Source organism: Bos javanicus, chromosome 5 (assembly GCF_032452875.1).
Source record: "Bos javanicus breed banteng chromosome 5, ARS-OSU_banteng_1.0, whole genome shotgun sequence".
Taxonomy (NCBI): Eukaryota; Metazoa; Chordata; class Mammalia; order Artiodactyla; family Bovidae; genus Bos; species Bos javanicus.
The window spans coordinates 57,987,295-58,002,046 of record NC_083872.1 but is presented as its reverse complement, the minus strand read 5'-3'; the positions used below and the strand labels follow the sequence as shown (position 1 = coordinate 58,002,046).

General features: G+C 39.7%; 1 protein-coding gene across 2 annotated transcripts in view; it reads right to left on the bottom strand.

Annotated features, from left to right (window-relative positions):
- Positions 1 to 14,752, bottom strand: part of SARNP (SAP domain containing ribonucleoprotein) — a 49,893-nt gene that overhangs the window by 13,464 nt on the left and 21,677 nt on the right. For both annotated transcript variants that reach the window (XM_061416939.1, XM_061416938.1), the window contains one exon: positions 14,514 to 14,582. In XM_061416939.1, the coding sequence (XP_061272923.1) occupies positions 14,514 to 14,582 (69 nt within the window). The remainder of the gene's footprint in view (positions 1 to 14,513; positions 14,583 to 14,752) is intronic.

The following is a 14,752-nucleotide window of genomic DNA, read 5'->3' as shown; positions in this document are numbered from 1 at the left end:
TACAAACAGGTTATCTCAGTTGCAGGAATGTGAAGGGAAAATGAAAGGAATCACAGCTGACTCTAAGGGACACGAGTCATGCTGCCTTCTTAGAAATGAAATAGAGGAGCAGACACTCTTACCAGTGCAGTTCAATACAGGAAGAACATGCCAAAACAAGATCAGAGAACACCTCAGGCATGTGGGGAAAAGAGAGGCAAACAGGTTCAAGCACACAAAGGTTTTGTTTTTTTCTATAGAACTGATACAGAGGAAGTTTCAATGAAGTGGAGAACAGACAGAACAGATGCTCTTGTCTTAAGGCTCATATGTTTTGCTTGTTCATTTAGAGCACTAAAGAGATCCATCATATAAAACCTCTCATCTTGTACATCTGTTCATTTCCAGTTGCTCTTCCTCCTGAAACATTTCATACCCAAGCATGAACAGGATAGTAAAAACTCTAGAACTGCCTCCTCTACTCTATACCTGAATAAACTTCTCACCCAATAAATACTTTCTAATACCCAGACACCAAGTATTTCAAAAATGATCTCCTTCTCATTAAGGTATCTTCACTGCTAGGGATTTTTTTTTAAAATATATTTTATTTGTTTTATTTCGCTGCACTGGGTCTTAGTTGCACCATGTGGGATCTCATTCCCTGACCAGGGATCAAACCTGGGCCCCATGGACTGCAAACGCAGTGTCTTAGCCACTAGCCCACCAGGGACGTCCCACTGCTAGGGATTTAAAGATTCAATGTATATATAAAATCCCAATGTGGGACACTCTGAAAATACATTTCTATATCTGTCCCAACAATCTGCTCTGGGGATGAGAAGGTAATGGGTTAAAATATTATCTTAAAAAATATGAGAAAAGAGTAGTAAAGGAAAGGGAAGAGAGGAAGGAAGTTAACATTTTCTAAATCTTAACAAGGGACTTTAGATTTCATTAAAAACAGGGTCTTTGCTAGTTTGCAAACATCACTACCAAGGATCTTCCTATAAAACATCTCATGATCTGATGATGTTCTATCTCATTCCCATTCCCAACTCCAAAATCTATAGGATTTTCTTTGACCCGATTCAGCTTTCAGGCATAAAAAGCAACTTTACTGTTTTGGTGAGTACATAAGAAAATGAGCTATGTAATTATCAAACCTTACTTGAATCAAACCCATTTGTATTCTTTAAAATGTTACCACTCCTTAGCAATGTTAACCCAACAAACAGTATTACTCAAGTATTAAAATACATCTTAAATATTCCTATAATGCTACTGCTCTCACATCATGAAGAACTTCTGAACACTAAAATTACGTATCCTCCCAAGAATTAATAACACAAACACATAACAAAATCCCCGCGAAACAAACAAACAAACATCAACCCCCTCCTTTTTCCTTCCATACAGATTTTGAAAGACTGACAGATTTGGATTCAGACAGTTAGTTCACATTTCCCCAGAGCCAGGGAGAGTATCTATGGCTTCCCAAGTGGCTCAATGATAAAGAACCCACCTGCCAATACAGGAGATGGGTTTAATCCCAGGGTTGGGAAGATCCCCTGGAGAAGGAAATGGCAAAACACTCCAGTATTCTTGCCTAGGAAATCCCATGGAGAGAGGCCTGGTGGGCTACAGTCCATGGGGTCGCAAAGAATCAGAGAGGACTGAATGACTGAGCAGGCATAGGGAGACTGGACAGCCATTACTCTGCTTAAGACAGCCAGGCTAGCTTACTGGTCACCCCAAAATTAAGACATACAACCAGACATACAATCAGGTATGATTTACAGATGGGTTTTAAAAATCTTATGCTACTAAGAGTGGCACCTTTTAAAAAACTGGCACTCAGGGACCTCCCATGTGGTCCAGTGGACCTCCCAGTGGTCTGTGATTTCACTGCAGGGGGCATAGGTTTGATCCCTGGTTGGGGAACTAAGATGACATGTGCTGTGAGGCACAGCCAAAAAAATTTTTTTAGTAAATAAAAATTAAAAACTGGTATTCAGAGAATGATCTCACCTCAAGAACTTGGTTGGCAAAAACAGTTAAAGGTATTTAAAAGTAAAGCAGACTCAAAAGAATGTAGTATTCCCCTCCTCTTCCAGAGTTTGTTTACTCCTGGGGCAAAGACTAAGGGGGACCACAGAGAGGCATAAAACTTGTTTTTTATCAAAGTCATCAGTTCTGACATGTTAGAAGAAGGAATGCGAAGACATTAGTGGGGGTGGGGTATCAAGCATAGTAAATAAAAAAGACTGAGTTTTTCCTTACTACAAACTTTCATACCTCTAGTTCTTTGGGTTCAAATGAAATTAATGAAATAAGAGAAAAATAAAGTGAAATGGTACAAGATTCCACACACCTTAGGGAAGTATAACCCTCTATTAGAAACTTCTCAAAAATCCAATTTACAGTGAACAGAGCAAAACATTAACCATAAGTGTTGACACAGCACCAAAAATTTCATCTTGCTTCCCCCAATTTTTAAAGTTTTTCCTCTAAAATACTCAATTTATACTCCTAACATTTCTTCACAATTTTCTTCTCATCCATAGCCAGGGGAAAAGTGTCTGTCTGAGGTTTAGGGCACAGAGGGAGGGTAGAAGTTGAGCAAAGAAAAACTTGACTCCTATTTCTCTAGTTAAAATTAGAATACATTTTCAACAGTCCTGGGCAGGAGAAAAATTCCATTCTGCCTCTTTGCTCTTCCAAATTTCTATAGCCAAGTGGTTCAATGGCACACATAATGACATCATTGATTGGAACCATAATAGAAGGGAGTGAGAAGAGTGGGTTGGGGGGGAAGTGGGAAGGAGGGAGGTAAAGATGTATTTGTGTTACAGACAAAAGACAAGTTCTGTTCCTCAGCAGGGACAAATGAAGAACCAGATGAGGGGATAAACTGAGGTCAGAGAGTTTTCCCTATTGTTTCCTCTTTAAACAGCTCCTTTACCACTCCCTCAAGGTTCGTTCCAATGGACGGGTATAGAAATGGACGGGTATAGAAGCAGCATGTGTTTTTATCTTAAAGGAGGAGGCAGAAGAAAAAATATATATATATTTATTTTTAAATTATTATGAATTAGAAGGGGATTTCGGAGAAGGCAATGGCACCCCACTCCAGTACTCTTGCCTGGAAAATCCCATGGACAGAGGAGCCTGGTGAGCTGAAGTCCGTGGGGTCGCTAAGAGTTGAACACGACTGAGCAACTTCACTTTCACTTTCCACTTTCATGCATTGGAGGAGGAAATGGCAACCCACTCCAGTTTTCTTGCCTGGAGAATCCCAGAGATGGGGGAGCCTGGTGGGCTGCCGCACTCTACGGGGTCGCACAGAGTCGGACTCGACTGAAGCGACTTAGCAGCAGCAGCAGCAGAAGGGGATTTAAAGGATTGGTTAGATTTTGGCTGGGGTCCAAAAGCTTCCAGAAATGCTGAGGACTATGTGGGGTTAGTCTTGGCTTTTCTGAAATTCATCTTCTCTTGACAGCCACTCTCAACTGCCATCTCTTTCTAATATATAACCTGTTCTTATCTTTTCTTGTTGATTCATGTAAGTTAAAATAATATAATTTTTCAAGTGGAAGAAGCATTTTTTGGGAAACTGACAATCTAGGATGGAGGATGAAGGGAGGGAAATTTTCCCCCAAAGCCCTTTATCAATGAAATACAATGACTGAGAGGATCTATACTGACATTTTTTCTATCTACAATCCTACTACTTGCATTTTTCTTGATCTCATGGGGCACCCTGAGAAAAGGAAATAGAGGATTAAGTTTGCACTTGGCCCAATTACTGTTGCTTAAGTATATGTGGATAGAAAGAATCCAAGCCTACTCAGCATGTTACTTTCCCAACTTATCCTGGGATCTAATCTTTTACTCCTTAAAAAAAAAAAAATCCTACTAAACTCCTCACCATAACTTATGGTTTCTCAGAGCTCTTATAGTTTCAATGTCATATGCATTGTCCCACAGTTCTTCCTTTGTATTTTTTTGGGGGGAGGGATGCTGTGTGGCACATGGAATCTTACTTAGCTCCTCAAACAGGGACTGAACCATGACCCCTGCACTGGAAGCATACAGCCTTCCAGGGAAGTCCTTCCTTTGGAAAAGGTTTGTATACACATGCCTAAACTCTAACAAATCCCAATTAAAAACTCTAAGAAGGCTGGTGACCAAATTCTTCTTTTTTGTTCTTTGTGGCCATGTCATGCAGCTTGTGGGATTTTAGTTCCCTGACTAAGGATTTGAGCCTAGGCCTCCGACAGTGGAAGCGTGGACTCCTAACTACTGGACCACCAGGGAATTCCCTAAAATTCTAAATCTATAGTGTGAACTTCCTTCTCTCCATATCCAACTGACTAACCTCTGTATCAAAACCCACTGCTCAAAGGGAGAAACAGACATTCATTTATTTCAGATGGTGGAAGGGAATCGTGATAGAATCAAATAGGCCTCCCAGAAGAGCATGAATGGAGACAAGCCATAATGAAGTCTGTATGCTACAAGACACTGGTGTCCTCTTATAGGTGGAACTGACTCTTTGTCCCAACTTTCTCTTTGATATCTCAACACATTTCAGTGACAAGTTCCTCAAAAACAAGGCAGGTTCAATCTCTCTCTCATTCTGAAGTGGTTCATCCCCACCAACAGTGAGCAAAAATAAAGAATTATACAAATGATTCATGAAACTTATCACTGCAGCCACCCAAGATTCTTCCAGCTACCAGCTTCAGCAACAAGAAGACAGTCAGTAGAGGAGTATTTGTTTTCAAGCTTTTTATATCCTAAAACTGTATAACACAGAATATTCACAGTAAAGAAAACTGGCAAAACCCACAAATATGGAAAAAGTAGCCTTTAGGGTTTACAGGTCCCTAAGATAACTCATGAGGACAGTTACCTATATGAAGAACTACAAGTAGTGAAAACTCAGCAGAATCTTAGTAGAAAAGAAAGGAAGATGTACTAACGTCAATATTTACTACTACTAATCAAGAATCAAGAAGCCATAACATGCCCCTCACACTGTCAGGAAGGGAGAAAAATGTAAACCACACTCCAGTTTTCTGCTTAGTGCCTGGGCCAGATATTTTTGTTTCTTTGTAGTATTTACCTAGTTGGATTTTCTGCAACTTCCTAAAGCATCAATTTTCACTTTTCCAAACATGCTAATGTTTGAAAACAAACAAAAACTATAATCCATTCAAATCAGCTACATCAGTTAATAACACATTTCTAAGCCCAGACTTAATGTACTATGACCATCATATATTAACTGAGCTGGCTTCCCATCTATTTCCCTTATCCATTCCTTTTAGAGATGAATTTCTTATATGCCAGGCCAAGTCCTTCACCAAGAGGACTGATCTAAACACTATTTCTCTTAGGAGGCTTGGAAAACTAACTGAAAGGAAAAAAAAAACACAACCAGTCAAGCACAAGACTGAAAACTTAGCTGGTGATCAATCAGAACCAACTAGGCAGAGGTTATTTATCTGGGTTTTGTTTCGTTTGAGGGGGTAGGAGGTTTCTCAGCCCAGAGTCACTGTGAGGCTTATAGGAGAAAAGCCATGCCATTCTATCCTCTAATAGTCCAAAGAGTTGGAAGGGACAATTTACAGCCTCTTGTGTAAAAAATGTCTATAAATGCCAGTGCCATTCTTTGCCCTGTCACTTCCCATTATCCTAAACCAATAGGATTCTATTCACTGAGACCTGAGCTAGAAACATGAATGGACAGGCCTTTCTTGAGCAGGGGGAAAGAGGGAAGATGACTGGAGGGGGGAGCCAGACTTCTTTAAGTTTCTGTGTATTGCCTAACATGTATACTGTTGTTGTTTAGTCACTAAGTCATGTCCACTCTTTGCGACCCCATGGACTGCCAGGCTCCTCTATCCATGGGATTTCCCAGGCAAGAATACTGGAGTGGGTGGTAACTTCCTTCTCCAAGGTATTTTCCTGACCCAGGGATCAAACTCACATCTTCTGCACCTCAGATTCTTTACGTAACACTGAGCCACCTGGAAAGCATACAGTATACTTGTGGACCTGAAAGCTGAAATACGTGAGCTGTCAAGCAGAAATCAGCCTATAACTGATAGCAGATACTCAACATTCTCAAATTTATAACATGCTGGAGATGGTCAGATTGTGACAGTTAAAAAAAAAAAATCTGTCACAAACACTATGCTCACTCCTCTCACAGATTCTATCATATCCACTGGTCTACAGTGGAATCTGCTGGAGAGAAAACAGGATGCAACAAGAACCTCAAGCTGGATCAAGGAAACACAAACTCTATGCGATGAGACAACAGGAGGTGGGTCTCTCATTGCCCCTTCTAGGAAACTAGGATGAAGAGGTGGTATTTCCACACCACCTACTAACCTCCATTATCTGTACCGTATCTGTGCCGAGAGATCTATAAAACTTAAAAGACAGATGACCAAATTACAAAGGAGGAGGCGATACTGGAACCCAGGACCCCAGGATGAAGTGAACATAACTGTGCTAATCTGGTTGTTTCATAAATACAAATTTAATCATATCACTAACCTCTGGCCAACCAAATACTAGGTTGCAAATCATTTCTCGTGATAGAGAACTGTTAAATACAACACTTTGAACCAAACAACTGTTACAGAAAATGCAGCTGGTTGCAATTTTAGGATCTGGGTCCAGGACACTTAAGTCCTAGAAAAAAAGTTACTTGAAAAAAACAACACTTCCTCTTCTTGGACTTCCCTGGTGGTCCAGTGGTTAAGAATCTACCTGCCAATGCAGGGGACACAGGTTCAATCCCTGGTCCAGGAAAATTCCACATGCCATGGGACAATAAAGCCCATGCACCACAACTACTATCTCTGCTAGTTCACCAGAAATACTACAGGCTGTCATCTGTGTTTTAGAGCCTGAGAGCCACAACTACTGAAGACCCCAAGATGAGAAGTCTGTGCACCACAACTAGAGAGGAGCCCCTGCTCGCCGTAATCAGAGAAAGGTCAAGCAGCAATGAAGACCCAGTGCAGCCACAAATAACTTAACCCTTCTTATTTCATTGCATTTCCTCTAATTTCTCTCCTCCAACAAATTCACTCTGAAACTGTTTATATTCTACAAGTACTAAAACATTCTGGGCAATGGAAACAGTGGTCCAAATAAGTGGTCTGATAAAGGATTTCTATGCTACTTTCAAGTATGAAAGCTGTGTGGGAGATAAAAGCTAGACTTGAGTTGTCCAATGCACATGTGGCTATTTAGATTTAAAACAATTAAAAATTCAGTTCCTAGTCACATTAACTACATTTCAGGTGATAACTACATGTAACTACTGACAAGTATAGAGGCATACCTTGATTTATCATGCTTTGATTTATTGTGCTTCACAGATAGCATACTTTTCACAAACTGAAGGTCTGCAGCAACCCTGTGTTAAGCAAGTCTACTGGAGCCATCTTTCCAACAGCATTCACTCACTTCATGTCTGTGTCACATTCTGGTAATTCTTACATTTCAAACCTTTCTATCGTTGTTATTATATTTGTTATAGCGATCTGTGATCAGAGATCTTTGATGTTACAGTACTAACTGTTTTGGGGCACCACAAACCATGCCTATATAAGACAGTCACCTTAATAAATATATGTGCGCTGACTGCTCCACCCACAGGCCATGGCCATTTCCTTATCCCTTCCTCTTCCTGGGCCTCCCTATATCCTGAGACACAGAAATATGGAAATTAGGCCAACTAATAACCCTACAATGGTACCTAAGTGTTCCAGTGAAAGGAAGAATTGTACATCTCTTACTTTAAATCAAAAGTTAGAAAGACATGTCAAAAGCTGAGACAGACCAAAAGCTAGGCCACTTACACCAAGCAGTTAGTCAAGATGTGAATGCAAAGGAAAAGTTCTTGAAGGAAATTAAAAGTGCTACTCCAATGAACATTAGAATAAAAAAGCAAAACAGCATTATTGCTAATATGAACAAAAAATTCAAGTGGTCTGGCTAGAAGATCAAAAAGCCATCAGTTCAGTTCAGTTGCTCAGTCGTGTCCAACTCTGCGACCCCATGAATTGTAGCACACCAGGCCTCCCTGTCCGTCACCAACTCCCGGAGTTCACTCAAACTCATGTCCATCGAGTCGATGATGCCATCCAGCCATCTCATCCTCTGTCGTCCCCTTCTCTTAAATCAAAGCCTAATCCAGAGCCAAGTGCTAACGCTCTTCAAGTCTATGAAGGCTGCTGAGACAGGAAACAAAGCTGAAGAATTCTGAAGCTAGAGAGCTTGGTTCCTGAGCTTTAAGGAAAGAGCCACATCCATAACATACAAGTACAAGGAGCAGCAAATGCTGATGTAGAAGCTGCAGCAAACTATCCATATATATATATAACTAATATATATATATAAAACAATTAATGAAGATGACTACATCAAATAGATTTTCTATATATATCCATATATATATAACTAACTATATATGATAACATATATATATATAAAACAATTAATGAAGATGACTACATCAAATAGATTTTCTATGTAGATGAAACAGCCTTATATTGGAAGAAGATCCCATCTAGGACTTTCACAGCTAGAGAAGAGGTTAATGGCTTCAAAGTTTCAAAGGACAGGCTGACGCTCTTGTTAGGAGGCTAATGCAGCTGGTGAATTTACGTTAAAGCTAATGCTCATTTACCATTCTGAAAATCCTGGGGCTCTGCCTGTGTTCTGTGTATCGACCAACAAAGCCTGTATGACAGCACATCTGCTTACAACATAGCTTACTGAATAATTTAAGTTAACTGTTGAGACCTACTATTCAGGAAAAAAGATTACTTTCCAAGTATTTCTACTCCTTGACAATGCACCTGGTCACCCAAGAGCTCTGACAGAGATGTAAAGTGAGATTAATGTTTCCACTCCCTCTCATACAACATCCATTCTGCAGCCTATGGATCAAGGAATAATTTCAACTTTCAAGCCTTATTTAAGAAATTCTTTTCATAAGGCCACATGTAGTGATTCCTTTGATGAATCTGGGCAAAGCAAACTGAAAAGCTTCTAGAAATGATTCACCATTCTAGATGACATCAAGAACATTTTGATTCATGGAAAGAGGTAAAAAAATCAACATAACAGGAGTTTGGAGAAAGTTGATTCCAACACTCATAGGTGACTCTGAGAAGTTCAAGACTTCAGTACAGGAAGTTAACTACAGATGTGGTGGAAACAGCTAAAGAATCAGAATTAGAAGTGGAGCCTGAAGATGGGACTGAATTGCAGAAAATCGGTAAAACTTGAATGGATGAGGAGTTGCTTATGGATGAGCTAAGAAAGCAGTTTCTTGGGATTTCCCTGGTGGTTCAGTGGTTAAGAATCTGCCTGCCAATGCAGGGGACACAGCTTCAATTCCCTGTCCAAGAACTAAGATCCTATATACTTTGGGGCAACTAAGGTATGCCACAACTACTGAGCCCACACTCTAGAACCAGTGCTCTGCAACAAAAGAAGCCACAATGAGAAGCTTGCGTACCACAACTAGAAAAAGCTCTCAAGCAGCAACAAAGAGCCCAGGCGCCGCAATGAAGACCCAGGACAGCCAAAATAAACTTTTTAAAAAAAGAAAGTGATTTCTTGAGATGAAATATACTCCTGGTTAAAATGTTGTGAATACTGCTGAAACGACAACAAAAGATTTAAAATGTTACATAAACTTAGTTGATAAAGCAGCAGTTGGGTTTGAAAGCACTGACTCCAATTCTGAAAGAACTTATTCTGTAGGCAAGATATTAAATAGCACTGCACAGTACAGATAAACAATGTGGCAAACCTCATTGTTGTTTTAAGAAACTGCCTAGCAAATATATTTGTCTATAACTCCACACACAATCACAGAAAACTAACAAATCTAATCACATGGACCATAGCCTTGTCTAACTCAATGAAACTATGAGCCATGCCTGTGTAGGGCCATCCACGATGGACAGGTCACGGTGGAGAGTTCTGACAGAATGTGGTCCACTGGAGAAGGGAATGGCAAACCACTTCAGTATTCCTGCCTTGAGAACCCCATGAACAGTATGAAAAAGCAAAAAGACAGGACACTGAAAGATGAACTCCCTGGGTCGGTAGGTGTCCAATAAAGATTGAAGGCAAGAGAAGGGGACACAGAGGATGAGATGGTTGGATGGCATCACCAACTCAATGGACATGAGTTTGACTAAACTCTGGGAGTTGGTGATAGACAGGGAGGCCTGGCGTGCTGCAGTCCATGGGGTCACAAAGAGTCGGACACGACTGAGGGACTAAACTGAACTGACAACTCCACACAGCATATGATTTATATTTTATTATATAAATGTTAAACCACATGTAATATTTCCTTCATGATAGCACTTTTTTTAAGCAATAAAGTACTTTTCAATTTAGGTATGTACACTACTTATTTGTGACTCACTTTATTGCAATATTCACTGTACTGTGGTGGTCTGTAACTGAATTCACAATATTTCTGAGGTATGCCTGTATTAGATAACAGATTATTCAATAGAACAACACTGTGTAGAATGTTTCCATCATCACAGAAAGTTCTATGGAACAGTGGTGCTCAGCAAAAAACAGCAAGGACATTTTCTCGGGCATTTTACTGGTTTATGAGGCAAATTAGAGCAAACCATTGCTAATAGGATAATTCTGAAAATCAGGATTTATGATCAATGTAAATGGAATCTATACTCAAAGAGAACATCTCAGAAAGTCACAAGTTTACAAGAAAAGTGGTCCTCAGAAGAAACCATATATACTCTAGTATAGTGCTACTCAAAATGTAGTCTGCCTCCTAATGCTTGACCCCCAGACTGTTACCAGCCTGCAATAAGTTCAAAAACCATTTAAAAACTTCCAAAGTAATTTAACTTGTCTTTGACATTTTTACTTTACAAAAGTACCTCTCTACAATGAATGGGAAAATTTTAAAAACTAGACTTTCACCACAGAACTTGCGAAGCACTACTCTAGAACACAAGTGTGACAACGAATGTTAGAACAGAGCTCATACAGAGTTCTCCCAACTACATTATCTCATTTTAACTCCTTAGAATTTAAAATGGGAACTAAAATCTTATCAATGATCAACTGAAACAGAGGTTCATTGACTCAAAGTGATAAAACCTGAACTGAAAACTAAGGAAGAAAACTACACTTTATATTGAGGGTCAAAGTGTCACTATGTTCAGTCAGTTCAGTTCAGTCCTCAGTCGTGTCCGACTCTTGGCGAGCCTATGAATCGCAGCACGCCAGGCCTCCCTGTCCATCACCAACTCCCGGAGTTCACTCAGACTCATGTCCATCGAGTCAGTGATGCCATCCAGCCATCTCATCCTCTGTTATCCCCTTCTCCTCCTGCCCCCAATCCCTCCCAGCATCAGTCTTTTCCAATGAGTCAACTCTTTGCATGAGGTGGCCAAAGTACTGGAGTTTCAGCTTCAGCATCATTCCTTCCAAAGAAATCCCAGGGCTGATCTCCTTCAGAATGGACTGGTTGGATCTCCTTGCAGTCCAAGGGAAGGAGTCTTCTTCAGTCCAAGAAGAGTCTTCTCCAACACCACAGTTCAAAAGCATCAATTCTTTGGCGCTCAGCCTTCTTCACAGTCCAACTCTCACATCCATACGTGACCACAGGAAAACCCATAGCCTTGACTAGACGGACCTTTGTTGGCAAAGTAATGTCTCTGCTTTTGAATATGCTATCTAGGTTGGTCATAACTTTCCTTTCAAGGAGTAAGCATCTTTTAATTTCATGGCTGCAGTCACCATCTGTAGTGATTTTGGAGCCCAGAAAAATAAAGTCTGACATTGTTTCCACTGTTTCCCCATCTATTTCCCATGAAGTGATGGGACCGGATGCCATGATCTTCATTTTCTGAATGTTGAGCTTTAAGCCAACTTTTTCACTCTCCTCTTTCACTTTCATCAAGAGGCTTTTTAGTTCCTCTTCACTTTCTGCCATAAGGGTGGTGTCATCTGCATATCTGAGGTTATTGCTATTTCTCCCGGCAATCTTGATTCCAGCTTGTGCTTCTTCCAGCCCAGCTTTTCTCATGATGTACTCTGCATATAAGTTAAATAAGCAGGGTGACAATATGCAGCCTTGACGTACTCCTTTTCCTATTTGGAACCAGTCTGTTGTTCCATGTCCAGTTCTAACTGTTGCTTCTATGTTAGGGAATTGCAATTATTTATTACAATTATTTATTCTCCACAACATGGTGTTAGGTATTACTCCTAGTTTTATAGATGAGGAATAAAGAAGTTCAGTAATTTGCTCAAAATTAATAAATATATCTTTTCATGTTTTACTCAGCATCCTGTGGAGGCTGAAAACAGGTCAAATATAGAGAAAGACTCCAGAGAAGGGAAAAGACTGATGTCCTTGCATGAGTTAGGTGGACAGCACAGAGCAACACACAAATTCCTCTCAGGAATGGGTCTATATGAGCTAAGTAGTAGGAGATACAATGTCCAATTTTGTTAATTTTGATTGAACATATAATGTATGGCTGTTAGCATAACTGATGCCATCTTGGATCCATTCAGCTCCTCCTGTCCTTCCACTGACCCTACCTAGAGCTGTACTGTTTAGTAAATCTCTTCTCTGTCATCAAGGACTTTGTAGTTAATATTGTTTAATGATCATGAGGTCTAGGTGGCCTTTGTGTTATTCAGTCTCTGAAACAATGAAGGCTTTCAATGATGTATTCTCGGCATCCATGAGACTAGTTACCCATTTATAACCTTGACTTGGAAATATACTTCCTGTTTCCAAGCATGTACCCTCAAACCCTGGGTTAACTAAATACAAAAAAAGCCCCAATGGCCCCTCCACAGTATAGAGTACAGCTGCCAATACTTTGAGGTAGCAAAATGCAACCTTATCCTATCTGCTACCTGATCTTACCTGTAAGTAAGTTACACTAAATAAACTAATCCATCTATTATATGCAGCTGCTTCATTTTTCAATATCATGATACCATCTCAGTTCAGTGGGTACCTTTTGTACCTCTGCCTTCCAACACACAAACTAATACAATTCCCTAGAGGAGTGCAGTTATTGCTGAGATTCTCAGATACTGAGGCCTCATATACAAAAGGAGACAAGATGAAAATCAGGGCCACAGATACAAGGCACCCTTTCCCCTGACCATCTAACAAAACACAAATGACTTTTGGTTTATAGTAACTCTTCCCAATTAAGCTATATGGTGGTTTAAGAATTATATATTCTGCCTCCCTCTCAACTCCCTTATTTCAGTCCACATAAACCACCAAATACTCCTACTGAATACCTATGGTCTCAGAATCAAGTTGGGCAAAAAGACATGATGTTGGGTGGGAAGATTTGGGATAATGGCATTGAAACATGTATAATATCATGTATGAAACGAGTCGCCAGTCCATATTCGAGCACGATACTGGATGCTTGGGGCTGGTGCACTGGGACGACCCAGAGGGATGGTATGGGGAGGGATAAGGGAGGAGGGTTCAGTATGGGGAACACATGTATACCTGTGGCGGATTCATTTCAATATTTGGCAAAACTAATACAATATTGTAAAGTTTAAAAATAAAATTAAAAAAAAAAAAAAAGACACGATGTTGTATTTCTGGTAAACATAAAAAATATAACCCAAAGGGAAGGAAGATGAAGCACAGTTGTGTTCAAGGTTATGAGTCACATAGGGACACAACTTTCATATGCTCAGCTTTTTTTCTGAGCAAAAGTATAACTACTGTCAGATCATTTTTTTCCAACGGATTTCTAGAGAGCTAAATGCTTCCATACTTGAGTGGGAAATGTTTTTTTTCCAATGATGGTTTTTCTGATTTAAAATAATCTTCCCTTAATCCAACTATCACCTCAACAACCAAGAAATATGCTCTCATTCTCACAGAACAAAGATTAAGAGACTACTTGCTCTAGCATTTTCTCTAATGTGCCTAGCAAAACTCCAAACACAATAATGTCCTGTAGAATTGATCACTCCACAGGGCATGGTGTCAACAAAGTCATCTTGCTTAAACTAAACAGTGTCAGTTAGCAGAAGGGTAGAAAGAATAAAGTAACTTTCTCAGTGTTTTTCTATAGAACCTCCAAATTTTATTTTCAGGTATCTTTGCCTAATGACAAGACTGTCTTCCCCTGATTATTTAATTTCTAATATACCTATATCAGAAGTTAAAGCAGATGTAACATCACTGAATCCAATATCTTAACTAAAGAAAATATAGACCTTGCTCTAACAGCCAGTGTGGAAGTTATGCAAACAACATCTAGAAAAAAACACAATTAACTCTGCGAAACAATTCCCATAATGTAATCAATAGTGAGAGGAGGTGATAGTCAAAGGACTGCATTAAATGAAGTGCTGAGTAGCCAGTTCTATTCTTGGGACAGTCATTTCCAAACTATGCAGTCCCAAGCTGCTCTAATGTTGCAAAAATAGTACCTTACCTTTCTGGAGATTGAAGAGACATTCAAACCAAACCTTTGAGCTCTTTCTTTTAGCTTATCCAGGTTAACCTATAAAAACATAAGGGAAAAAACATATTAAAAAAAATCAAAACAGAAAACACAGAGGTACAAACTATGATCCAAAGCTAAGAGTTCAAATAAGCCTATACAACATCAAAGATACCCTATGTGCCAAATTAGGAAACTAAGCAGCACTCATTCATGCCACTAATTATTAA